Source organism: Eleutherodactylus coqui, chromosome 10 (assembly GCF_035609145.1).
Source record: "Eleutherodactylus coqui strain aEleCoq1 chromosome 10, aEleCoq1.hap1, whole genome shotgun sequence".
Taxonomy (NCBI): domain Eukaryota; kingdom Metazoa; phylum Chordata; class Amphibia; order Anura; family Eleutherodactylidae; genus Eleutherodactylus; species Eleutherodactylus coqui.
Window position 1 is genome coordinate 57,324,067 of NC_089846.1, and position 27,902 is coordinate 57,351,968.

Here is a 27,902-nt window from a genome sequence, read left to right on the forward strand (position 1 = left end):
GGTCATGCTGCGTATTTTCTTCACACATGATTGCACATCGTGTGAACAAATACGCTCGTGTGAACCAACCCACTGAAATCCATGGGTTCTATCCTCTGTATAGCACGTGCGCAAAAACTGTGCACATAATCCGCTGCAGAAATACGCTGATGTAAACAAGCCTGTACTGTACAATTACAGTCGGCCCTTTGAAGGCAACCATAAGGCTGATGTGAATAAGACCGCCATCCCTGGTGTATGGGGTCTGCCCTGATAACTGAGCTCCCCCCACCCCCCTCTAATTATGCTATGGGGAGCGGTTGCTAAGGAAGCCCTCCAGGTAGAAGGACTGCTATGACAGGAAGTGACGCAATGGTAAGGGGTGTGGCCTATCAGGAGCATCTGCTGACTGCAGTCAGTGTAAACAAGGGAGGGAGAGAGACACTGACCATAGAGAGCAGCACAGAGGAGAGACTGCAGCTCAGGAGGAGAGACAGTCACTGACCATAGAGAGCAGCACAGGAGAGAGACTGCAGCTCGGGGAGAGACAGTCACTGACCATAGAGAGCAGCACAGAGGAGAGACTGCAGCTCAGGGGGAGAGACAGTCACTGACCATAGAGAGCAGCACAGGAGAGAGACTGCAGCTCGGGGAGAGACAGTCACTGACCATAGAGAGCAGCACAGAGGAGAGACTGCAGCTCAGGAGGAGAGACAGTCACTGACCATAGAGAGCAGGCACATGGAAGAGACTGCAGCTCAGGGGGAGAGACAGTCACTGACCAGAGAGAGCAGCTCAGGGGGAGAGACAGTCACTGGGAAGAGACTGCAGCTCAGTGGGAGAGACAGTTACTGATCATAGAGAGCAGGCACATGGAAGAGAATGCAGCTCGGGGGGAGAGACATTCATTGACCATAGAGAGCAGGCACATAGCAAACTGCTGCAACTAGTGCAATTCAGAGAGAGCACAACAGGGACTGGGAGACTGCTGGGGACTGCACACTGAGACAGACAGTTATTAGGTTACAGGGAATGGTGAGACTGCAGGGACAGCGTCCAGGGCCAAGAGACTGCTCTTAGTCATCTGCTAGAAAGTGAGACCTCCTAGATAGGAGACAGACTAGAACAAGGGGTTAAGAAAGTGCTGAGAGAGAGAAGACCTCCAATAACGTGACCGATAACTGACAGTCACAAAGTGCTGACCAAGATATCTCGCAGCAGCATCCGCGTGACTGCAAGTAGAAGCCATGCTGTGCTAGATCCCCCGGACCGGACACCAGGATGAGACTGCCGGAGGGGATAAACTAGAGACCGTACAGATCCTGCAAGGCGAATGAGACAACCGAGAGTAAGATGAGAGCGCTGCTGTCTGTAGATTTCTCTTTATTTTTCAGTTTTCCCTTTCCCGGGACTTTTCCTGCTTTGCACCTTCTCCAGTGACTTGCATGCGGCCAGCGGGGTTGTAGCAGAGAATTCCTAATTGCGGGGCGCTATGTTGGCTGGAAGGTGGTATTTATGCATCGGATTAGTTCCTGAAGGCTTGGACCCAGCAGGAAGCACGGGGTTAATCGTTTACGCTCCTGTAAATCACTTACAGAATTTGCGTAGTCAGACTGCGAACGTGGTGATGTAAATCAGCCTGCTGTGTTACGTTGGTACATTTAAAGGGCTAAACGCTTTTCTGCGCATGGGTAATTGGCAATCTTTTTTTATGTCTAGTAAGAGTTAATTGGGTACGTGATGCGAACATATATTGTATTTCTCAGTCTGGCGGGAAGTTTAGTAGAGGCCGCAAAATCTGGCGTGAAGTTACAAGCTGATGGCCCGTTTACACGTACCGATTGCCGCTCGAAGTTCGCTTAAACGAAGAAAGTGATCACTTTATCGTTGTCTAAACTCGAGCTAACTACTGAATGGGTTAATGCAGGAACTGAGTATTCCTCCGTTGCAGCGAGCAAGGGGTTACTGTGACTTTCGGGCTGCGGTTAGGAAGCAGCGCAGCCTGTAATGGGCTAACAGTCATATTGCGCATGTAGGATATTGCATGCAGCAAGTAAACCGTTAATGGATCGTTACGGGGAGATTCGGAAGGTTTAATTCGCAGTCGGACGGGACCTGTGAGCGGGGAGGTAATAGGTAGAGATGAGCGAACGTACTCGGTAAGGGCGATTTCGCTATCGAGCACCGCGATTTTCGATTACTTCACTACTCGGGTGAAAAGTACTCGGGTGCGCTGTGTGTGAGCGGGGGGTTGCAGCGGGGAGTGGGGGGGAGAGAGAGAGGGCTCCCCCCTGTTCCCCGCTGCTACCCCCCACTCCCCTCTGCAACCCCCCGCCCCACAGCGCACCCGAGTAGTGAAGTACTCGAAAATCGCGGTGCTCGATAGCGAAATCGCCCTTACCGAGTACGTTCGCTCATCTCTAGTAATAGGTAAATACGGTTGTGTGGTGTGTGAAGGGTTAACGTGAACGGGACACAAAGTAAGACGTGGCACAAAATGGGTTAATGAGGTAAGCGGGTACATGCGGTAGTGGGGGGACATCATGGCAAGCTAATGGGTTAATACAGCCTGTAGACTGGGTAAGTGTGCACTTAATGGGTTGAAATAGAACCACAAGGCAAGTAATGGGTTAATGGCGCACCAATGTTTGGCATGGTAGGGGTTAATGGGGTTATCTATGGGGTTTACGGGACCGGAACAACCATGTTGTCTCCTGCTCACTTGACAATCTTATAAAATTAGCTGTAGCCGGAGGTTGTAAATGAGGAACGTGAGGGTGAGCGCCCCCTACCTGGCGATGAGGAGTGAGGGAGGCAGGAGAGGAGATGCCTAGGTGCCAGGTCACCAGCTGTGAGCTAATGACTAATAGTTCCTGCCACTATATAAAGACGCTGTCATTCCTGTTGTTTAGTCGGCACACATCATCACACCGTCTCTCTGCTTGTTTATAGATAACTTCAGCCATGGCAGAGGCATGCCGCCTGGGGCTGCCATCGCTCTTCTTCGTGCCCCTGCTGTTGTGGTTGGCACACCCCACACATGGATACAAGCCCGTTATCTTGGTCCATGGCCTTTTTGACAGTTCTGTCAACTTCAAGTGTCTTGTGGAATACATCAACAAGGTAAGAGGAGGGGCGGCACGAGATTGTAAGGGGTACTATCGTATGTGTGAGATGGGGCAAAGGGTCCGAACGGAAGGCTGGCACCGGTTTTGCACCTGTATGAGGGGGGCCGCTGTGCTGAGGGGTGGGTTGATGATGTAGCTGATATACTGATTGTCAGGGAGACTGGCACAGCTGATAATGCCAATGAGAAGAAAAGCTGGTCTTGCGTCTATGAGAGCGGAGGCTGGCACGAGCGTTATACCTGGGAGAGGGAAGGCAGGCATGAGTGTTGCCTCTGTGAGAATAGATTCAGGTACGCCTGTAAGAGTTGGGGCTGGCATGGTTGGCGTGCCAGTGAGAGAGGGGTGGATAGCAAATATGGAAGAGAGGAGAGCTGGTGCACATGTGAGAGGGGAGTCTGGCATGGGTATTGTGGTGGAGGCTGTCGTGGCTGGTGCACCTGTGAGATGGGAATCTGCCACAGGTGTTGTGCCTATGAGAGCAGAGGCTGGCGTGCCCGGTTTTCCTATAAGAGGGGAAGCTGATGTGCCCGGTATTCCTGTGACAGAGGTTGGGAGACCTGTGTGAGAGGGAAAGCTGGCACACCTGTGAGACGCGAGGATGGCACTGCTGCTGTGCCTGTAAGTGGTTAGGTTGGCACAGCTGATGTTGGAGTTTTCTCTGGCATTTATGAAAATGAATGCCCACTTGCATACATGAGGACCAAGGACTTGTTGGCATTTATTAGGATGGGGCTCTTTAGCATTTATGGCACCCGCACAGCTTTTCATTTCTGGGGCTCGTACTAGTGATGAATTATTTGTGCCATGCTGGCAAGACTAGTAAAACAATTAGTAAAGTGGAATGTTCCATCCTGACTTCCCTTTTTCTCTGCCCACAGTCTCACCCGGGCACCAACATCTCCGTGCTGGACTTGTTTGACCACAGGTCTAGTCTGCAGCCTCTCTGGAAACAAGTGATGGGATTCCGAGAAGCCATCTATCCCATAATGCAGAATGCAGGAAAGGAAGGCGTGCACCTGCTGTGTTATTCTCAAGGTGAGGACTACTGTACCCAGCATCCTACCTCAGTGCTGGCAGCTCATCTCACTAAGCGTTGTACCTTTCGTTATGAATGCGGTTTATGCACACTAGGGCAGAATTGCCACCCCTGGATGGAGGGTGCTCATCCCACCCTCCTTTCACTGGGCTGATGCCTGGTTCCCTTTTAAAGGGCTTGTACCGCAATCAGCTTTTATCACCTATCCATAGGACTTATGATAGAAACCTGATCAGTGATGAGACCCCAATTGATCATATTTTTATCATTTATCCCATGAATAGGTGATAAAAGTTGATTGTGGTACAAGCCCTTTAAAGGGAACTAATCATAAGAACAGATAATTAAGATGAGGGTCCTGTGTCCCCCTCTTCTCCTCACTGTGGTCTCATTGAGAAGTAGATTGACCAGAGCGGTGGTCACATATGTATGGTGCTGCTCCATTCATCTGAAACGGGACTGCGGGAGATGGCTGAGCGCTTGTACTTGGCTATTTCCATCAACCCCATTGAAATGAATGAAGAGGTGCCGTACATGTGCGTTGGCCAATCATTCGATCTTTGCATCGCTGCAGCGAGCCCGCATGGAGAACAGCAGGACATGGAACCCCCGTTCTGAGGATTGATGGGGGGTTTTCAGCTGTGACTGATCAGACTTATCGTTTATAAATGTTGCTTATGTTACAACCCCTTTAATGCAGATCATTATAAGATTATTGTACCAATGGGTGGACCGACCCTCTAAACCAGCAATTTCCGACTTGTGCTTTATGAACTGCTGCAAAACTTCAACTCGCAGGAGTCATCCTTAATTTTACTAGTTGCTCCATATAGGTGATTGGTCTGTAAATTCTGATTACAGTCCGACTCTGCTTTTCAGTCACATGGCCACTAATATTCCTCACTTCCCCTCCAATTAGCTGAAACGAAGCACGCTTTTAATTGACCGACTGACTTCTATTTGCATCATGTGCTGGCTCTCAGGCATCCAGTTCTTCAGGGTAATTTCATTCCTAAGTTTACAGTCAGGACCAGACACGTGGAGATGCCTGGAAATACAATAACTCCACCTCTCCGCAGGACATACCGCCAGCCCTAATTACACATGTCAGAAAAGTGACAGCCACTTCCCTCTGGTAGACTGGAGGGTGCTAACGTCCATTGATTTCAACCTATTGGTTTCTCCTCCAGATAAGCGGTACCAGAGGACACACGTCAGCCACTTATCACTTCTCCCACTATAGAAATGAGCAGGTTTTTAGCATTTGATTCATACAATCTTTGTCTCCCTCTCTCAGGCGGACTCATCTGTCGGGGGCTCTTAGAGACTATACCAGACCACAATGTGGACACGTTCATCTCGTTGTCTTCTCCTCAGATGGGACAGTATGGAGGTGAGAAGGATGATGCTCAACCATTGTGTTCTCGCCTTCTTTAATTCCTAGTTAGGTGTGCTCACCATCTTTTGCCCCCAACCGCTATATTTTTAGTTCCATTTCTTCTTTCTGCTTCTTTTTAGTTTCACTTACTTGGCAACACTAACTTTTTTTTTTTCATCCTTTTTGTCTTTTTGACACTTGCAGAAGTAAAACAGTACAAAGATACACAAAAACATAACACTACATGTATAGTATGTTGTATAACTGCATATATGTTAGACATTTTTCAGCACTTTTATAGGTCCTCAATATCAAGTTGGTTGGGTCCACTGCCCGGGATCCTCGCCAACCAGTTGTCTCAAGAGGTAGCGGCACTCGCGTGAGCGGGACAACCTCTTCACAGTCATGTGACATCACGTTCATCGGTCACATGACCTGAGAGCAGCTCAATCTCATTCAAGTGAATAGGATAGAGCTTGCTATACCAGGTAGAGTCGCTGTACAATGTTCAGCGCTGTGCCTGGTAAGAGGTCACAGTGCTTACCCAAACACCACAACCACTTCAGTCTGCTTATATTCTGAGCGCCAGACCTGAGAATAGGTCATCCATATCTTAACGTACCTTTATACTGAGCAACTATGCTATACATGGCGGTGGTTGGCCTCGGGTTTCTACCGCAGATCTAGTTGTAGAATACTTGTTGGATTTGCAATATGCAAATTTGACGCAGATGAACATTTTCTAAAGTCCCACGTAAATATTTGCGTCTAACTCGGCTGAGTTTCAGAATGTCATGGGGTGGTGAAGGGGACGGGTCGTATCGGGGTTTTCATGAGGTCTTGGCATTTAGTCGCCTGAATCTGCTGATGATGGAACTCAACGACTCTGTTTATGGGGTCCGCTCAAGCTTCCCTTGACATAGAAGGATCAGGAACGTTGAACTTCAGCAGCCGATATTTTTGTTCCTTGGGAGATAAGCTGCCACCAAAGCCATCTGGCTGCGACTTACCTCCCTAAACGCACATGCTTGGCTGAGCCAAATGTTCATGTGTATGGCAGAGTCGGGGAAGTAGTAATCACTCAGCTAACAGTTAATAAAGGTGTAAGAGAACCTTTATTGTACAGTCGTTACACACAATGACACGGACCTCTTTATGTAAGGACTTCTACTACTGCCCTAGGAACATATGGATGCCCAATAGGGGGAGCCATGACAAAGCCTGGGTCTTGTGCTGAAAGAGCTTCCCTACTAGCTGATTGGCTTGCTCCTCAACTCCTTTCTTGTACGGGTACCATGAATTGGAGGATAAAAGCCTCTTGGCCCACATACCAGTAAGGAAGCTCTGCTCGGAGTACAGCTCTTGCTTAAGGAAGGCATGCAGTGGGTTAAATAGCACCCAGCAGTTACAGGGCTTGTATGACCTTAAAACGTCGGCTTTATTCCAAATACAGCGCCACCCTTGTATGTGGTTTGTGCCTGGTAATGCAGTGCTCACTTAAATTCTGAGCTGCAATACCATATACAGCCTTTACACAGGGTGGCACTGTTTTTTCCAGTGTCATATACCACTTTAACTTTTACCGGTAATGCTCTCATTTAAAGAGGTCTGTCTCCGTGCCAGGCGCTACATAATACTGGATAATCTTAGACTTGCCTCAATAAAGGAAGGTCCAAATATGGCGTATTTGCTGTCCCACTGCAAATTTGCTGTTAATTGCAGTACAAGCGTAGCGGAAAATAGCAACATGAAAATAGGAGCACACCGCGGATTTTCACATATACGGTGTGCTCATTCAGGGGCAGTAAGGCTGCTGATTTTCATGCAGTTTTGTAGAGGATTTGCAGCCATATCAGTGACAGAATCACATCTGATCCGGCTATAATGGAGCAGGATGGTTCTGCGGATATTTACCGAGTGACAGATGAGTCTCTGATGGATCTGCCCTCCAAATAACCATATGCTGGGAAATAAAAGGAAGCCGGAGCTTCTCAGACACGGATGTGATAGTACTGGGATCAAGAACACATGAATTATTAATATCATATACTACATATAGTCGGGGCTCCTGTTACAGCAGGAGATGTCTGACAAAGCCCTTAAAGGGGAAGTCTAGCAACCCACGATCTGCTGATATGTCATAGAGACACATATCAGAAGTTCACTTTTGGGCGCATTTCCCCTTTAAATCATTGTCAAATGTAACAAGAGTAATGAAGTCCATCCAGTTAACGCTTATATGTCTGCAATTAAGAGAGCCAAGTCATCGTTGTGTTGTAATTGCATTGCATATACAGTTACAGATTATGTTTTATGTTCCAGACACAGATTACCTGCGGTACCTGTTTCCTACATATATGAAAGCCAATCTGTACAGATTCTGTTACACGCAGTTCGGGCAGAGTATCTCCATCTGCAACTTCTGGAACGGTGAGATATCCGTTTATTTGGGATAGATGTAAAGGGTGAAAGTATGGAGGGTTAAATGCAGCAAGGCTGGCAGACATCCTGACAACCACCCCTCTCCATGAATATTACTTTCAGATATCTACTAGACGGTGCGAAGTCAAATAGTAGTCGAATGAATGGAAATCCGTTGGTTGTTTTTGTAAATAGGCATTTTTCTGTTTTCAGACCCGCATCACCACGATATGTACATCAATAGCAGCGATTTCCTAGCACCAATAAACTCAGAACGGCCAGAACCGAACACAACAGGTAATTGATCTTGTAATGTGGTGTATATGACTGTGTAGGAAAAAATCGTCACCCTTTATCACTGTCCATACTTCCCCCTATCTCGGGGCTCGTTCACATCAACATTTTAATTTCCATTTTAAACGGATCCGTTTTTGTTTTTCTATAATGGAACAGATGGCTAAACGGAAACCAGAGTTTCCATCTTTAATGGATCCATTCATAAAGCAGTTTCTGTCAGTTTGCTTCTGCTTACATCTGTTTTTAACAGGTCAGTTCTTTATTCTGTCTTTCTAACCTTCTGCGCATGCCCATCTAAAAAAGGATCTGTTAAATGGACATCAAAAATGGAACTGAACATAAGCCTTTCTTTCCAGTTCCATCAAATATTGACTATAAGGCATAAGAAAAAAGGATCTCTCAGTTCTGGTCTTAAAAAAGAAATAATGGCGCAAAAAAACAAAAAATCAAATGGCGCAGAATTGAACTAAGTATAACTGAAGCTCAGAAAGTCAATGTAGGCTAAAAAATATGATCTGCCCCGCTCCCACTTCTATAGATTTCTCCAGGTCAGACACTCGTTACAGGCGCAGTTCTCATTACCCCTTAATAGGCGCACTTTGTTCCCAGGGCCCTCAGGACCTCAAATCGGCACTGTACTCCCACCTTATCGCAATACGAGCCTCTCAAGATATACCCTCTGCCCTAGTAAAATGGAGGACACTGATACCGACTCTTAACTGACGATACGTTCCAGGAGCTTCTGGAATCTCCTCTATATGTATCCCCAGCAGCCAATAATAAAATGATCCAGCTGTATATAGTGTACCAGTGTTATCTCACTCCAGCAAGATTGTATAAAATGGGCAGAATACAGTCTACAAACTGCATTAGGTGCTCTTGTGAGTATTCTGATTTTTGGCACATGATGTGGGAATGTCCTGTTATTGAATGTTTCTGGAGTGAGGTCACGGGTTTCTTCTCAGAACTTGTGGGAGTCCCTGTTCCACCGAGCCCAGAGATCTGTTTGTTTGGAATCTTAGATGAAGAAAGCTGGCAACACCACATAAAAATCTTTCTGAAGGAATCATTGTTCCTTGATAGAAAAACGATTGCACTGCGATGGATGGATCGTAAGAACCCCTCACTCTCAATGTGGAGAAAGCTGGTCAATTCGGTGGTGCCATATAATTAAATAGCCTACAAGGGACGTAAGTGTCCTGGGAAATTGGATAAAGTGTGGGGTCTGTGGTGTGATTTTCTCCCCCCCCCCCCACTTATATTCACAACAATTAATGTCTTCTGGAGCTCAGACGTACTCCCTAGGATACGCATTCTGGAGCGGGACCTGTGGCCTCTGAGATTTGGCTTATGTGTATCTGATCAGGCTTTAAAGAATTAATGTGTTATTTATGATGTACTGGAGTGACTGAACCTCCCTACCAATCTAATTATACAGTGATGTGTATTTACGTGCTGCACCTGTCTGACTGTATGTTTTTCTATGCTACTTAATTTTCAATAAAACGAGTTTAAAAAAAAAAATCAATGTAGGCTAATTAAAAAGAAAAAAAAAAGTGTATGTACTTTGCTGCCTGGCTCTCCCACTTCTATCCTGCAAAATTCCAACCCTCATCTTAGGCTATTTTAACATCCCCACTAATGACCCCATCTGCCTCTCAGTTTCTATCTCTCACCTCCTCCCTTGGTCTCTCTTAGCTCACAGCCTCTCCCACTCACAGGGATGGCAACACTCTTGATCTGATCTTCCTCCGTCTCTGCTCTGCTTCCAACTTCACTAACTTTCCTCTCCCGCTTTCGGATCATAATCTCCTCTCTTTCTCTGTCACACTCTCTAACATCTCTCCAGACCCACCTACCTATCGTACCTACAGGAACCGTAAGGCCATTCACACCCAGGACTTTGCTGAATCCCTTTAGTCCTCTCTGTCCCCGATCTTTCTCCTCTCCTGCCCCAACCTGGCTTCAGCTTACTACAACACTGCTCTCAAACATGCCCTGGATGAAGCGGCGCCCCCCATGACCCAAGCCATCTGATGTAGAACGCGGAAACTCTGGCTCACGCCTCAAACGCGCTTCATCCGGCGGTGCTCTAGAAGTGCTGAATGGCTGTGGGGGAAGTCACAAATGTTCAGACTTTCTTCACTACAAATTCATGCTCAGAACCTACAACCTCGCCCTCCACTATACCAAACAAGTCTATTTCACCTCTCTCATCTCCTCACTATCGCACAACCCTAAACGGCTCTTTGATACTTTTCACTCCCTTCTCAGCCCTAAACCGCAGCCCCCTGTGACGGATCTCAGTGCTGAAGAGCTGGCTGCTTACTTCAAAAAGAAAATTGATGACATCCGTCAGGAAATAACTTCCCAATCCCAGACTAGCCCTGACCCTAGTCTTGTCAGCATTGCATCTAGCTCCTGCTCACTGTCTGTACTTAAACCTATGACAGAGGAAGAAGTCTTCAAATTGCTCTTCTCTGCCTGCCCCACTACCTGCGCTAGCGACCCTCTCCCCAGTGGTCATCTCCCATCTCACCACTATATTCAACCTCTCTCTGACCGCTGGCATCTTTCCCTCTTCTTTCAAACACGCCGTCATATCCCCACTACTAAAGAAGCTGACTCTGGACGCGACTGATGCTGCCAACTACCGACCCATCTCTAATCTTCCCTTTTATCTCCAAACTAATAGAATGTCTGGATTTCTCCCGCCTTGTAAGCTATCTATCAGAGAACTCTCTCCTCAACCCCCTACAGTCTGGCTTCTGACACTTGACAGAAACTGCCCTTACAAGGGTATCCAATGACCTAGTGACAGCCAAGTCGAGGGGCGATTACTCCCTACTGATCCTCCTCGACCTCTCTGCAGCATTTGACACTGTTGACCACGAACTCCTCCTCAGTATACTCCGCTCCATTGGCCTGAAGGACACTGCTCTCTCCTGGTTCTCCTCCTACCTATCTGACCGCTCTTTCAGGGTCTCCTTTGCTGGTTCTACCTCCCCCCCCCCCCCCTTCCCCTTGCTGTTGGGGTCCCCCAGGGCTCGGTCCTCGGGCCCCTCCTTTTAGCCATCTACACAGCCCCTATTGGACAAACCATCAGGAGATTTGGCCTCCAATACCACCTCTACGCTGACGATACCCAGCTATACACCTCTTCCCATGACATCTCTGCACCTTTCCTCCAAAACCTCACCGACTGTCTGTCCGCTGTCTCTAACACTATGTCCTCTCTCTACCTAAAACTAAACCTCTCTCAAACTGACTTATTGGTATTTCCACCGTCCACTAACCGACCTCATCCTAACATCTCGATCTCAGTGTGTGGTGCCACCATAACTCCTAGACAACACGCCCGCTGCCTTGGGGTCATATTCGATTCTGACCTCTCTTTTACCCCCTACATCCAATCTCTTGCCCGCACATGTCAGCTGCACCTCAAGAACATCGCAAGAATCTACTCTTTTCTCACTGTAGACACGCTAAAAACGCTTACTGTTGCCCTCATCCACTCTCGGCTCAATTATTGCAACTCGTTGCTGATCGGCCTCCCCTGCACCAGACTCTACCCTCTCCAATCCATCCTGAATGCGGCAGCCAGGCTCATCTTCCTGTCTAGCCACTACTCGGACGCCTGTGCCCTGTGCCAGTCACTGCACTGGCTGCCCGTTAAATACAGAATTCAATTTAACCTCACTATCTTCACCCATAAAGCCCTCCACAGCGCAGCGCCCCCCTATATTGCCTTCCTCATCTCAATCCATCACCTAGCCCGGGCTCTCTGCTCTGCTAACGAAACTAGACTGCGCACCCCTCTAATTCGAACTTCTCACTCCCGCCTCCAAGACTGCTCCAGAGCAGCATCGGTCCTCTCAAACGGACTACCAAAGACTACCCGAGCAATTCAGGACTCGCAGAACCTCAGGCATGCTCTAAAACGCACCTCTTCAGGGAGGCATACCACATACCCTAAACCAGGGGTCCTCAACTCCAGTCCTCAGGGACCACCAACAGGTCATGTTTTCAGGATATCCTGTGGAAAGAACACCTGTGGCAATGTCTAAGGCACCGACAATATTTATATCACCTGTGCAATACTGAGGAAATCCTGAAAACAGGAGTTGGGGAACACTGCCCTTAATAAACCCCTCTGTACTCCGCCTGATAACATGCTCCCTGACCTACTGACTGCAATCCCTGCTAGCCGTCATAAACCGCTCATGCAGTCATACCGATTCTGCCGTCACACGGCTAAATGTCTGACCATTGTCTATGTGTATAATATCGCTCACTCTCCACCTCGCCATACCGTGCACATCTCCAGCCCTTTACCTTCTGTATCACCCCATTACTTGTAGTATGTAAGCTCGTTGGAGCAGGACCCTCACCCCTATTGTTTCCATCAACTGATTACTATGTAACCGTGGTTCTGTAATTTTTGTACTTTTGTCTTTCTGTATTCCCCCTGTCTATGTAAGCGCTGCGGAATATGTTGTCACTATATAAACAAAGATATAGATAGATTATATATATATATATATTTTTTTATTTATTATAAATACATTTTTGGAGGGGTGACTGTGGCGCTGAGAGAATCTTTTCTAATATACACTGTCAGGGACATGTTCCCCCAGCAAGTACTGAGAAAGAGGTTCATGTACCTCAAAATGCATTTACAAGCTTTTCTTTTCATTTTCTTACTAATACTTAATAATTAGTAATAAACTAATACTTCTTTTGGCCAAAATATATATGACAGTCATCTTTGTCTGAAGGTTGCGCCATGGGCTCCCCTCCAAAAATAATATATAGATATCTAATTTTATTTTTATTTGGTCTGCGATTCCATCCGTTCACCTTTCTGGGTAGAACATTTCGTAGGTGGGCTGCACCTTCCTAAGAAAAAAGTTCTCCATTCTTTCCCTGCTACCATACTCCAAGTTACTCACTTCAGACTTTTCCACATCGTGTTGTTCCATTTCTTCCCGTTTTTTTTCCCCCCTATTTTTATATTGAAATCAATGGGACTTAAAACTGAACGTTTTTTTTTTTCCCCCCCGCATTGTAGCTTTTTTGACAGAAATGCAAAACGGAAATCGAAAATGGTGATGTGAACGAGTCCTTACAAATGTTATGGTGGCAGAGTCTTATTTTATTTTCTACCATTTTCTGCCCTTCTTTACAAGAATTCATTCTCCCACTCCCCTCACAGATTGGAAGAAGAACTTCCTACGCCTTCGTAAGTTAGTCCTCGTCGGTGGTCCCAATGATGGCGTCATCACACCATGGGAATCCAGGTACAGAGATGTTGGTCTGCAATGCATGCTAATCCATAACCGCGCATGTTAGCGTCATCTCATGGCGTCACTTTTTGTCTTTTCAGCCACTTTGCATTCTACGATGAGAATGAGAAAGTTCAGGAAATGCAGCAGCAGAAGGTTTGTACTTCCCATGAATTCCTTCCTTCTCTGAAATCTTTACTTTGCGTGAAAAATAGGCTGTTACCAGGCAGGTATAAGATCAGGGCATCTGGATGTTCCAGTTTTTTAAAGGGGCATTCCTATCTCAGCAATTTATCTTTCATCCACAGGATAAGAGATGCCTTGCTTGACCGGCGTGGGTCTGACTGCTGGGACCCCCGCCAATCCCGAGGTTTCAGCCCTTGAGTGTCCTTAAGGCCCAATGTCCACAGGCGGATTTGATTTGTGGAACCCGTGCGGAAGATCTGCAAATCAAGCCGCCCATAGGGATGCATTAGCTTTCGCAAAACAATTTAAAGCATGCAGATGTGATTTCCCCCCCCCCCCCCCCCCCCTTTCCCCTTCCCTTCGCATGGGAAGGAATCGCAGCATGCTCCATTTTTCTGCGGATTCCACAGGGACGGCTTCTATTGAAGTCTATGGAAGCCGCCTGATCTGCGGCACACTCGAAGCTGTCGCTGTGGACGCGACGTGGATCCGCAGGAAAGTGGGAGATTTAAAAATAATAATAAATTGCACTGCGCATGTCAGGACACATCCGCCGTGCTGAAGAAAGAAGATCTGCCCGACACAGAGGAGACCTGTGCTGGATCTGGACAGGTAAGAAAATATGTTTTCCTGTCCATGTCTGTGGGCACGGCTGGATTCCGCTGCGGAATTCAGCAGATGGAATCCGTGCGTGCAAGTGGACATCGGGCCTAGGGGTGTTGAAAGGAGGCTTCACCTTTGCTCCATTTACTTCATTAGGACTGCCAAAGATAGCTGAGTTCAAACACTCAACTATCTCCGAGGCTTCCATTGAAGTAACTGGCACTTGCTTGCAGTACTCAGAACGGCTGCCATAAAAGATACAATAAAACAAAATTCCATACAGGAACCAGCCAGGCTTTTTTACGTTTCAGTGTACAGCCTTAGTCATAACCTGCTAGGAGTTAATTACAGCCTTCCTTTTAAAACCTGCTGAGTCACAAAGCTGAGAATATATGCAATATATTGTATGACGGTTTACATCATATACTATATAATACAGACCTTTAATAATGGTAGATCAAATCCTGACGCTGATTTAACCCTTTGGATGTCTACTTAGGATAAAGATCTCTGTTGTAAAGCTTTCTCCTATGATTGCTGCCCCTATTGAGTTTGGAAATTCTTTCAGTCTCCATCACACATAAATCACTTGTGCTGCCTCCATGCAGATCAGTGCTAGAATTAGTCACATCTTATATGTACCTTCTAATGCACACTTTAAGCATGTTGGTGGTAGAACAATATTGAACGTGGCAGCCTGCAAGTAGTCTCATAAACCACATAGGATGTACTGCAATTTATATACCTCAAAATCGGATATTCCTGGCTGGTTACTGGAGATGAAATAGTTGCCCTTCTGTATGTATGTATAGGTTATACATTTATTGTGGCCGTATCTGGATGCCCCGTATTGAGGACCAGGTTTTACCAACCCTTTGTCTATCTAGAAACAAACTAGGAAATAATCTTGCTGCCAAATAAAGCGCCATCTGGGACAGAAGCCCGAATACTGTGCAGTTATCTTCCTCACAACCTCATCCTGCAAGAGAACTTTGATATCTGTTATCTGTGTAATGCTATTAAATTGCCTACTATAGGTAGTCCCAGAGGTAGGTTGGTTATTCTGAGTATTCCTGTTCTCATCACTAACCGTGTCTGCTGTTTATTATCCCGATTGAGCTTCATCCAGTCTAAATTCCTTGCTCTAATGCAGGCTCTATCTACGGTTAGTTTTAGATAGAATGACTATCGCTCATGTGCTTTCACACAAGTGATGGGCGTTCAGTAAATGGGCAGTTGTTCATAAGACTGAGTGAGCAAGAAGTCGTTAATTAGTTTCAGCTCACTGAAAGAGAGCAACTTCTCTCTCGGTACCCTGTCAGATGCCATGTTTGCACGGCACGACCATTGCTAGTTATCGCTTGTACGAGTAATTATTTGGGTGACTATCAGCCTGTGTAAGAGTACCCTAAAGATTGTGGACTGTATCCTCTTTCCTGTAATCTACATGTAACTTCTCAGATTCTCTATAGTAAATAGTGATATGTAAACAATGCCTGCAGAATGGCAACAATTCTATTCTCCATCACATGTCGGGAATGACAGAATTAGGCCAACAGCAATGCATCACCTGCAAGTTCTTTTCTATGTGGCAATACAGATTACATCCCCTTCAGCAGACAAAGTGATATCCAGAAAGAAAATGGGTTTTACATGTGATCAAAAAACTCTGACCGCCCCCAAATAAATAGGAGATCGGCAATATATTTCCTGTTTCAGATTACTGCCAAAAAGAATGTGCTTTGTGCTGAGATCAAATGGGACTCCTCCCAATTCACCATGTGTATGTTTGTTAACGAGGGAGAGAACTCTGCCCCCATAGGGGCTGTCCTTTTCAAATATTAAAAAAACACTGTTGGAAGTGAAAACGTTATGGGTGAGCAAAAACTGTACTTCTATAATCAAAAATTCCTTTCCCTCTGAACCGCTGTATACTTACTGTACTTGTCCAAGAAAATGTCTTAAACATTCAATACCTAAATGTTGCAGAATGGAGAAATATAGGGCCATGACATAATATGTGCCATGTGTAACCTTCCTGCCATTGTAATCCGCTCATTATCTCTTATGTAATTTGGGATTTTTTTTTTTTTTTTTGTCATATACAAAATTTTACCAACTTCTGACCCAAGCCCCCGATATAAATGTCCTCGCAAAGAAACTGTGATTGGGCTGTCAAAAAATTTGGTGTTGAATGATAACCTAAGGCCGGTTTCACACAGCCGAGAATCTCGTGTGAGATACATGAATATGAATCCCATGTCCTATCTTTGGGCGTGCCCTCGCATTGCCCATTGTTTTCACTGGGGCCGGCATAGCATCGCGCCGCGTGCTAGGTGCACATGAGTACGATGCAAGGTTTCCCATCAAAAACAATGGAAAACACTCCGCTATCCTCTGCTGCGGCTAAAAGACGCAGGGGATGATCGCTACTTCCCTGAAGTAACGTGAGGCTGTTTTAACACAAAAATGCTTCGCATCTGTGGGGACATCGCACATTGGCGAGCGCGATATTGGGCCGAGGTTCACAGCCTGATATCACACAGGCCCGTGTGAAATTAGCCTAAAGAGATTTTCCGGGAGTAAACTATTGAAGAACTAGTCTGAGGATAGTTGATCGTTAGGGGTCTGCCGCTTGGGATCCACAAAGATCAGCAGATTGAAGTAGCAGCGGTGCTGATGTGAGCACCACTGTCTCTTCAGGCTCTATCAGGTACAGTGTCTGGTATTGCAGCTCACTCAATTGGGATGGAGCTTCCCTCAGGCCATGTGGCCGATGAATGTGATATCACAGACCTAAAAAGAGGCCACAGCACTCACTGGAGCGCTACAGCTTCTTCAATCAGCTAAATTGGTGGTGGCCCCCGGCTAATCAACTATTGATGACCTATCCTTAGATTAGGTCATCAGTATTGTAGTCCCAGAAAACCCTTTCATTCCCTATAGGTTGATTCATCTGATATAATCCCGAATCCATAACCAGTTTCCGGCTTATCAGCTTTCCTTATATTGAGGTCCTGATTATTCTCCAAATCCAACAGGGTTCTGCGCTCCTTTTGTAGTTAAATCTGCTGAAGGGGATTCCGTTTGTACTGCCATATAGAAAAGAATCTGCAGGTAACGCATTCTTGTTGGCCTCTTCCTGTCATCCCGACGTGATGGAGAATATCCCCACTGGAATTCTTCACATATCACTACTTGCTATAATCTGAGAAGTCACATGTAGATTATGGGACACACTATACAGTCTACAATCCTTAGGATCCTTCTACACCAGACGCCAGTTGAGCGCTTGAGACCCTTGGATAGAGCCTGTGTTTGGCCGGATTTCTATTGTGAAACCTGCGGTCGTCGTCCACGCGGAGAATCCGCACCAAATCACACGCATTGAAAGGTATGTACTCTTGTTTTTTCCTTCACACTCACGGATACAAATTGCATATTCCGCCAGCGGAGGAAAAATCACAGCATGCTCTGTTTTGCTGCGGACTCCATGTGGACAGCCTCCATTGAAGTCAATGGAGGCCACCTGACCCGCAGCCCATACGCAATTGACATTGTGGATAGGCCGCGAGTATCTGCGTCATCGCCTAGCAACAGTGCGGAAAATACTATTATTTTATATTTAAAAATCAGTCCTGCGCACGACCGATGGCGAGTGTCTGCAGTCATTTGCATTACAGAGTTTGCGAGTACGCAGGATCGCCTGCCGAGCTCACAGCTGGATTCCACTGTGGGATCCAGCTTGTCCGTGAGCAGCCGGCCTTTAATTAGGGAATTTAGATCAGATGAATCTTGTTGGGGATCATAAACAACGGACATGGTAATGATAACAGGGATGCTCAGAAGGAGAATAACCAACCTACCTCTGTGACTACCTACAGTAGGCAATTTAATAGCATTAAGCAGATCTATATCCCCATTCTCCTGCAGGATGAGGCTGTGAGGGAGATTATTACCCAGCAGTTGGGCTTCTGTCGCAGAAGGCAACGTATTTGGCAACTAGATTATCTCCATGTTTGTTTCTGGATAGAAAAGGGGTTGGTAAAACCTGGTGCTCATACGGGGGTTGCAGATCTTTCCACAATAAGTGTTTAATCTGTACATAAATACAGAAGGGCAACTCTACTTCATCTGCGGTAACCAGACTGGAATATGAGAATTTGGGCTACATAAATTGGAGGTACATCCTGCATGGTTTATATTGCTGCTTGCAGGACCTGCAGTGTTAAATATAATGGTTTAAGCATGCGTTAGTAGCACATATGTGTTGGGACTAATTCTAACACTGTTGGGTGTTCCATGTTGTTAGTGCATTTTTGTGGTGTACATGGAGGTGGCACAAGTGATTTATGTGTGATGGAGACTGATAGTTTCTAACCCCTTTAGGGGCAGCAATCGTAGAAGAAAGCTTTACAACAGAGAATCCTATTGGACCTTCATCCTATATAACGGACAGATGAAAAAAACGAATCTTATCGATGATTTCACCATTTGATTTACCATTATTAGGTGGAGGAGTTATACAGTCTTTCACTGCGACAGAGGAATCAAAAAGTAGAACCGTTTTCGCAGCGTAATTCCCTTTAAAACGTAACTATAATAAATAGTCTAAAACAATGGCTCAAAGGACAAACAACGTCTAGTCAACGCTAGCTCTAGTCTTTGTTTTTTGAGGGCCCCCACATTGGGCATGGTACCACCGATACCGTCCATTTGTGCCACTCTTCAAGATTCCTCTAGTTTTACAACAATCCCATCTGGATATTCCAGACTAGAGCTAGCGTCGACTAGACGTTGTTTGTCCTTTGAGCCATTGTTTAAAACTTAACTTTTAATAAATAGTCTAGAAGGGAATTACGCAGTGAAAGAGGAGTTATACAGTATATGATTTTAATTGATATACTATATATTGCATATACTCTTGGATGTTTCATGGTTTTGTTTGGTCATGTGACTCAGCTTGAATTTTAAAAGTAAGGGTGGGACTAAAGGCCCTTTTACACACAGTGATGATCGCTCAAAATTCACTCAACCGCCATCTTTTGAGCGATAATTGTTGCATGTAAATATGCCCATCTTTCACTTTTCTGCCACATGATGATTTTATGTTCGGCATAAAATCCATCATTCAGCAGAAGCGCTGATAGCAGGGACTTCACGCTGTGTTCTTCGCGGAAAGCGCTGATAACATTGTCTCGCCTGTCAGCCCCACAGCAGAACAAAGGGAATGTATTCAGAGAACAGACTACCCGCTGTTCTCTGTATAGCTCCCAGCATTAGTACTAATTAGTAGTTCATGCGAAATGATCGCTCAAAAGCCATCTTTTGAGCGATCGTCTTTGTGTGTAAAAGAGCCTTAATTCCCAGCAGGTTATGACTAAGGCCGAACGCCAAAAAGCGTAAACCATCTGACTTGTTCTTGTCTGCTATTTTGTTTTATTGCACTGGAATAAGACTCCTAACTCTTATTGGAGCCTGGTGCTGGATTTTCTGCAGCTTCAGTGCTATTTGGCAGCTGACTCCATGCAGATCCATTCACAGGCGGAGAAGGAGGTGGGGAGCTGGATGTTTATCTTCCTTTACTAGAACAAATATGGCGTTCTGAGCTCTCGGAGGTAAACATTATGAGGCTGCAGTGTTTGTACGGACTCCATCGGCTGATCGGCGTGCAGGGGTCCCAAGCGGCAGACCCCCACTGCTCAGATATTGATTTTTAAAGCCTTGATAAGCCCTTATGGTCGCAGCCTAGTTTGGTATCTAAGGACAGAATGATTTTTGGTAATTTTCATCTGCACTTTACAAACACCATAACTTTTTTTAAATTCTATCAGCCTATGGGGATGCGTTTTTTTTTTTTTTTAGATCTATCACAATCTATATCTTTTATTGGTACCATTTTTCGGGAGCATACATTTTTTATAGATTGTATATATGTATATATAAAAATTTTTCTTTTAAAAGTGTTTGCCATTCGAAAATAAAAAGTATTTTCATGTTATTGTTAGATTCAGCAATACCAAACATGACTTTTTATATTAGTTTTTTTTAAGCAAAGAGGAAAAAGTGTGCAGAAAAGTGTTTTTTTTTGTTTGTTTTTGTTTTTTTTAATGTAAGTTTTTATTTTTTCACTTTTTTATGTCTGTTTAAGGGATGTGAATCTGTAATCCTATAATCACTTGGATAGTATACTGCATTACTTCTGTACACTGCAGTGTGATTTCCTTGTCAGTACTTGGGATGGCAGATCCTCCCTGTGTTAACTCCATACATATTGTGAACAGCATGCAGGGGGTAAACGGTGGGAATCATTGTTCTTGCCCATGCCAGCTGACAGTCACAGCTGGCTCCCACTGTGGATGGCGTGTGCTCAGCTTCTGAGCCTGTGCCACCTACATGACATAAACCTACAACATTTTGCGGGAATACCTTCCCACCCATGACGTTCTTGTATGTCATGAGACAAGAAGTGGCTAAGGGGATTTTTTTATTTTTTTTTTAGTTTCAGTTTTGCCACTTTTTCCAATTCCTTGCCACTTAACAAAGATCTGTTTGCTGTCTGTTAATGATGCATCCGGAAGCTGAAAACCTATGAATTCTAATTGTACTCTGCTAAATCTAGTCCTACTTTATGACTTTCTGTACCTCTCAGGTGTACACAGATGACAGCTTCGGTCTCCGTACGTTGGACAAAAGAGGAGCCATCACCGTGTACTCGGTCCCTGACGTCACGCACACCATGTGGCACTCTAACGAGACTGTATATAAGGAATGCATCGAGAAGTGGCTCACTTAATATTGCTGGTGCGCACAGAGGGATTACAGGAAACCTCCTGTCTTACTTCTTCCTAATGCAGATTGACCCGGACTCGTGACACCTCCGTGTTCATCATCTTCTATCTGTCGTGGTCCGCTGCAGTCCTCTCCGTACTTCTCCCCTACCTTACTCCACCCCCAGGCCGCCCATGAACTATAGGCCATCGTGCAGCTCAATCTGCCTCCTGCCATTTTACCTCCCAGCATTGGTCTCCATGATGTAACTGTGGAATGGATAGATAAGGGTACTTTTATAACCCCCCCCAAACCTGACTTTTTGGAAGCCTAGAGTTGTTTTTTTTTGTCTCCTTTTCTAATATTCGAAAATGAATTCTGGGATACAGTTTGCACAATAGGCAGGAGGTGATCAATGCTTGAGGTTGTACAAACAGGGATCCTCTACCTCTGCGCCTCCAATCCACTGCTGTCACATTATGGGCTAACAGGGTGCTTTTTATAGTACCTTCATAGGAGTGTCGGCTGGCCCATGGACTCTTGGGTGCTGAAGTTCGTGGTACGCCATACTTGGCTCTTATATACTGTAGAGGTAGACGGTTTGTGCTGGGTTCCCACTGATCTGTTATATGGGTCATGCAAACATTTTTGGAATTGCTCTAATATGTTGAAAATGAGGACGTTTTGACATTTCAGTCTAAAAAAGCTCTGCTGTTTTATGTATACAGCTCCTACGCAGACCTTGCAAAGAAGAGCCAGCAATTGAGGTGATCCCTTCCCGACCTCCACCATACATGTACGGGGGATGTCAGGTGGGGGTGTATAGAGCGGGCTCAGGAGTCGTGCCCACTGTGCACAGTTTGACAGCAGATAGCCTGACGCAGCGGGTTAGGGTTGGCGATATCTCAAATCTTGACCGTAGAACCATTTAAAGTCTGCTGTTTGTGCTGACAGTGATGTTTAAATGGCCTGAGAGAAAGAGAAGGAGCCTCCCTCTGTCTCCCGGACAGCCCCTTCCTGCTACGAGATCGTAGAGTGTCATTTGGTTACTTGAACAGCTTGGAGCCTTTTTCTAAGAAAACATTTAAAAAACCTTGGTCATTACCTTTTTGAGCACCACAAACTACATTATGGGGCTCAAAGATGATAAGGCGGACAGGGAGGTCCACAGAGCTGCTTTTTATACTTACCTGGTCCCCCATTCCAGAGCTGTGCTCCCGAGAAATCTGCGTTCGTATACAGCGTGACTCTTTACAGAAGGCTGGGTGCAAGCGCTCTCCAATAAAGACGAACGGGAGAGCACGCTCACACAGCCTTGTGAAAAGATTAATGCTGTGCGCGTGTGTTCCTTTCTCAGGGTTCAGCACAGCAACAGAGGACACGGTGAGTATGAGACACTGCTCACCCCCCTCCCCACCTGTTTGAGTCCACAATTTATGGGGCTCAAAGCCGATGATAGAGGCCCTTTAAAATTACAATATAGTGCAATACTGAAGTATTGCAGTTTATTGCACATGTGATCTAATGATCGCCAGTTCAAGTTTCCTGTGGGGCCTAAAAAAAAAAAATTAAAAAAAGACAGTTAAGATAAGTAAAATTAAAATTTTTTAAATAGTACATTGAAAAAATATTAAGAAAAAACTTTTTTCAGTCATTGCGTAAAATTTTAATAAAAATAATTTGTATCGCCATCTCTGTTGAAGTCCATTCTATTAAAATATCACATTATTTATCCGCAATAATGAATGTTATTAGAAGAGAAAAAAACGCAATGCCAGAATTGCACTTTTCCTGGTGGCCTAGTCTCCAAGAAAAAAAAAAATTATTAAAAAGTGATCAAAAAGGTGTACACCTAAATGGTGGCAATAGATATTGCAGCTCGTCCTACAAAAAACAAGCCCTTACCGCAAAATGAAAATAATTATGGGTCTCAGAATAGGGCGACTAAAAGCTTTTTTTTTTTTTAAAGGTATTTTATTTTACTATTTCTTATTTGCATTTTTATTTATTTATTTTTTTTAAGTAGAACAACATTAAAAAGAAAACATGATTTTTATCCCACCATGAATGCTGCAAAAAAAAAAAAATACTATCTCGCACCTATGTTGAAATAGGGCTCCCACCAACCTCGGCCACCCTGAACGTGGTGGTCAGGATGATGGGAACAGCTGAGCTAGGCTGTTTCTGTAACTCCCATGGAAGTCCATGAGGCGTCATCGCAACCACCTTGTATTCAGTGAGGTTCCAATGTTTGACAGAGACTGTATAATCAAATTCTGCACTTATGTGTTAAAGGAATTTTCAAGAGTTTGTAGTCAGCAACTATAGATGCACATAGGTCTGCATAGGAGCTGCATACACAAAACCGGAGATTATCAGAGATGCGCTGGAGCAATAAATTGGTTGCAAAGGTGGTACGATGGGAGATTTGACAGATCCATTTTAACAACACAGCTGGCCTCATCAATGGGGATACAGGCAGCGATGCTACAAGTGCTGGCTCTGCCTACAGTATTGTCGCCTCCACAGTGTGTAAGGAGTTGAACCGGAGCTGAAATTTCCCTGTGTTTGCTGCAAAAATAAAGCCCTCATCAATGCAAGTGTCCCCTCCACTCAACGGACGTCGGGGCAGATTCTTTTTATACCTTTTCTTAGAAGTTTGTCAGGTTCGCGTTGCCGCAAGACTGGACCGGGAAGCTCAGGACGCAGGTTATTTATGTATTTATATATTTCCTTGAAGACGCACTGTACCCAAGGCACAAGAGCTGACACTCCTGGACAAGAGGGACTGTGTTCGCTGGTTACGTCAGGGAGTTTACTGCCCAGTTAGACTTGTAATAATTGTATTTTTTTTCTGCTTTTTTTATGGCTGTTTGTTGTGTTCAATAAAACATTTCTGCATTTAACTGGTCACTGAGTGTTTTCTAGGTCTGCAGCGTGACAGCAATCAGACATTTAGACAAAGAAGTGTCATGGGTTTCATGCTGCCATACTTTTACGTATGCAACAAGAGGAAGGTGTGCTTAGAATGATGAGACCAATCTGCGCCTGGGCGCAAATAACATGTCATGGGCTTGTTTTGTTTTTCTTTCTTGAAAACAGCGCCACTCATGCCTACAGGATGTGCTTGGTATTTCAGCTCATTGAGGGTGAACACCCACTGGTGATACGATATCCTTGCGATATGAGAGTGAGTGAAAACACAAGATAATGAAACCAATGGTTTCATTCTTATTAGCAATGTTTTCAATGTAATCTCGCATCACAAAGAATCATCTGCGATATTGCCTATTGTTTTCAGTGGGGCCGGTGGCAGCTGTGCTAGCACCATTGAAAACATAGGAAGTACATTGCGCTCCCTTGACACAGCTGTGACAGCTATGGCAGGGGATTCCTTCATCCCCGCAGGGATAAAGGAATGCCCTGTCACAGCTGTGACAGAGGTCCGTGATGCTATCCCATTGCTTTCAATGGGATCGGCGCTGCTGCAGCCCCATTGAATGCAATGGAATAAAGGCTACCACCGCAGCAATGATTTTCGGGGAAGGGCTTGAAATATAAGCCCTTTCCCAAAAAAAATCATGGCTAGCTGTAAAAAAAAAAAAAAAATTAACTTGCCCAGAAGAGCCATCTGGCTCTTCTCTCTGGCCCCGACTGTCGTCTTCTGTGTTCTGGAGGCCGGAGATTGAAAAATCCCCACCTCCAGAAAGCGCTGCTCTGATTACCTGAGCGCTGTGACCAATCACAGGCAGCACTCAGCTGTCATTCGTTCAAATTATGTCAAAATCCATGGTTTGTGGGCACAGATCTGCACGTGGATTTTGCCAGTTTTCGCATCTGTATTCTGCATGCAGATATTGTCCATTTTTAGGGCAAAATCCGCATGCAATTCCGCGCCAAAAACCACAACAAAATGTCACAGATTTTAACGATTTTGTTTTTTAGGCAGAATTCGCCGCAGAAAATTCCTTTGCAATACTGCCGTATGAACATACCCTAAGGTCCTCTCACACAGCGTTAGTGAAATACTGCATTTGATTTCGATCAGTGTTATTTAACCGCTTTGTACAGTGTTCAACAGCGTTTTTTAACGCACTGCGTCATTGTAATGGGTGATGAGGGGGCATTAAAACACTTAAACGCACAAAAATAGAGCAGACAGCACAAAAAAAAAAATTACAGCATAAGGGCTCCTTCACCCCGGCGATACAATCTATGGGAAATACGCGGCTAAAGATCACAGCTATTCTTCATTCATACAATTTTACAGTGCGTACGGGCGACCATAAAAACGCATATGGTCATGTGAAAGAGCCCTTAGGCTGACTTCACATGGGTGAGCGCGATACGAACATGTGATTTGCCCGCAGATGTGAGGTGCTTTTATATCAAAATCGCATCGCTTCGGGAAAGTGGCGAGCCATGCCAAAAATCTGCAGCAAAACGACCATGTAAAGATAGCGCCTTCACACGGGCTAATTTGCGTGCCTGTGCAAAAATTGAATGCGTAAAATGCAGTGCATAAAACCGCTTGATTTCAATGGGTTCATTCTCAGTACCTTTTTTTTTTTTTGCACGTAAAAAACTGGAACATGCTCTATTTTGTGTGTATTTGTGCAGCAAAGGGCCCCATAGATGTTTATGGTGGGTGTGCACATAATACGCAAGGGTATGCTTGAAACATAGCGCAAACCAGTAGGGAAAAGAACACATCTGGACCTCGGTAGGCTAAATGGGCTTTTAAATTGGGGCATAGGGGTTCCCCCGTGCCCATGCGAACATGTCCTGTACAATACAGTAAAATGCAAAATACTACAAAAAGTAGCCCAAATACATTGCTCTGAAGCATGCGTAATTGCGCATATAACCGTCTGAAGGAGCGAGGTAAGGGTAAGAACACAGATAACAGCGGCCACGTGCAGCCAAAGACTGTGCCAACATTAGCCACATCACAGTTGGCACAGTTTCTAAATAGTTTTTTAATGATGCCACGATTCTGCAGGTTAAAGGTCAGAAGTGCGCGGCTCTTAGCACTGCCTATTAATGGCCATGTCGTTTCACTGGCTGTTTCCCTGCGAAATCATGCGCCTGTTAATGTGGCCAATCATGGCCAGGTTTTTTCCATGTGCGGCGGCTGCTGCGATATATGTCCTTGCCCTAAAGCTTTAGGCCAGGCTCACACAAACGGGTGGAAATCCCTTTGTGGATTTCCGCAGCAGAAGACCTGCGATCATTCGTGAAAAGTAATTGTGAATGGTCGCAGAAGATCGTGGATGCGAGCGTTTTTCCGCACGGATGTTCGCATATGCACAGCGTATCATCTGCATGAAAGAAAGATCTTTCCAGCCAGCAATCTTGTTTTTACTACCTCTTTACATATGACATAGCGAGCATTTCCGCCACTCGTACGCAATGTTAATTTCTTATGGACGCTAGAGCACTCTCAGCCATTCACTTCAATGGAGGCCATCTGTGCGTAATCCGTGCTAAAATAGAGCATGCTGCGATTTTTCTTCCACTTGCGGAATCCATAACTCCTACCCGCACGTCTGAGCGAACTGGTGAAAGTCCACACCTTTCAATGCCCGCGTATTCCCGTGTATGGTTCACCGATTGCGGAATCCGTAATTCAAATCTGCCCGTGTGCCCTAGCCTTAGAAGCACAATCATAATCATTACGGGGTGAAGATGCCCCCTGTTATCTAGTTGGCCCCATAAAGCTATTATGTCCCAAGAGCTTCAATTAACTCCCACCAGGATTGTCACCAAACTTTTCGGGCATCTTAAATTTAAAGATGTTCTGCAGCACTTTGGATCTGTTAACAAACTTGCCAGTCAGTAATCTGTAAAAAAAAAAAACAGGTGCCAACCCCTGTGGGCGTGATACAAGCAGCCATATTGGTTGTCACCCAGGGAGTCAGAAACGCCTACATCATGTAGTGGATGCAGATTCACTCTCCTTCTTGCGCAGTCTCTTTTCTCTGCTTTATTACACGATCGCCCATATTTAAGGAAGCCTAATGGCATTAGAATAACAGGAAAATGCGCACAATTTCCCAGATGCTTTTAAATGTCCTGTCTTTTTAAAAGGAGGCGTGGTCTGACTCTTCCCACCTGTGCAGGTGAGTCACACCTAAGGTAAATATTTGTGAACAGATTAAACCAACATTCCACAAGGGGAGGAATTGTTGTCTAGACTGTACCAAGTTTTCGCACTATATGTGTTATTAACCCTTTCAGAAACTGAAGCCCATACGGCATCAGAGTATTAACTCCTGATTTGCCAAACACTTCTTCCTGCACCTTCTGGCATTAATAGTCCTACAACCTCATGCACTGTGAAAGTTCTGGGGACGTCCGCATTTGCATGTATGTCCCTTTAACTTATTTTTCTCTCTAGATTTCATTGGGGTAAAAAAAAAGGCAAAATAAGTAAAGCAAAATATATTTGCAGCAATTCCTCCTCAACATCACATGCTGAGCCTTGTAGTGCAACAGGCCTATTAGGGATGAGAGCGCTATACTTTGTGTCTAACAGAGCTCTAGGCAGAGATTAGAGAAGCTATTTATGGTATAATCTCGCCAAACTGCCCTTTAACCCTTTAAATGCCAGGAAGCTCTCAGAGCAAATATGTTTCCATCGCTACATTTCATTACTAAGTGTTTTGTATGCCGCATGCAGAAGTTGATTCATTGTGGCAAACCTGCAAAATAGAAACTTTGTTTTGAGTGTCACTGGAAGGGTTAAAGCGGCCCAGGTAATAACCTGGTGCAACACCTCTGCTCCTCCCTGCTGGGAGTTTCCTGGAGGGAGAGGT

The 27,902-nt window shown here is 45.1% G+C and overlaps 1 protein-coding gene across 1 annotated transcript; it reads left to right on the forward strand.

Moving 5' to 3' along the window:
• The first annotated feature begins 342 nt into the window (after positions 1-342).
• PPT2 (palmitoyl-protein thioesterase 2) lies at positions 343-23,990 on the forward strand. The gene is made up of 9 exons (XM_066581060.1): positions 343-1,327; positions 2,932-3,102; positions 3,986-4,142; positions 5,441-5,536; positions 7,844-7,951; positions 8,156-8,239; positions 13,455-13,539; positions 13,626-13,680; positions 20,966-23,990. Exons 1-9 carry the CDS (start codon positions 1,313-1,315, stop codon positions 21,107-21,109), a joined length of 915 nt encoding a protein of 304 aa, XP_066437157.1. The 5' UTR covers positions 343-1,312; the 3' UTR covers positions 21,110-23,990.
• The last annotated feature ends 3,912 nt before the right edge of the window (positions 23,991-27,902 follow it).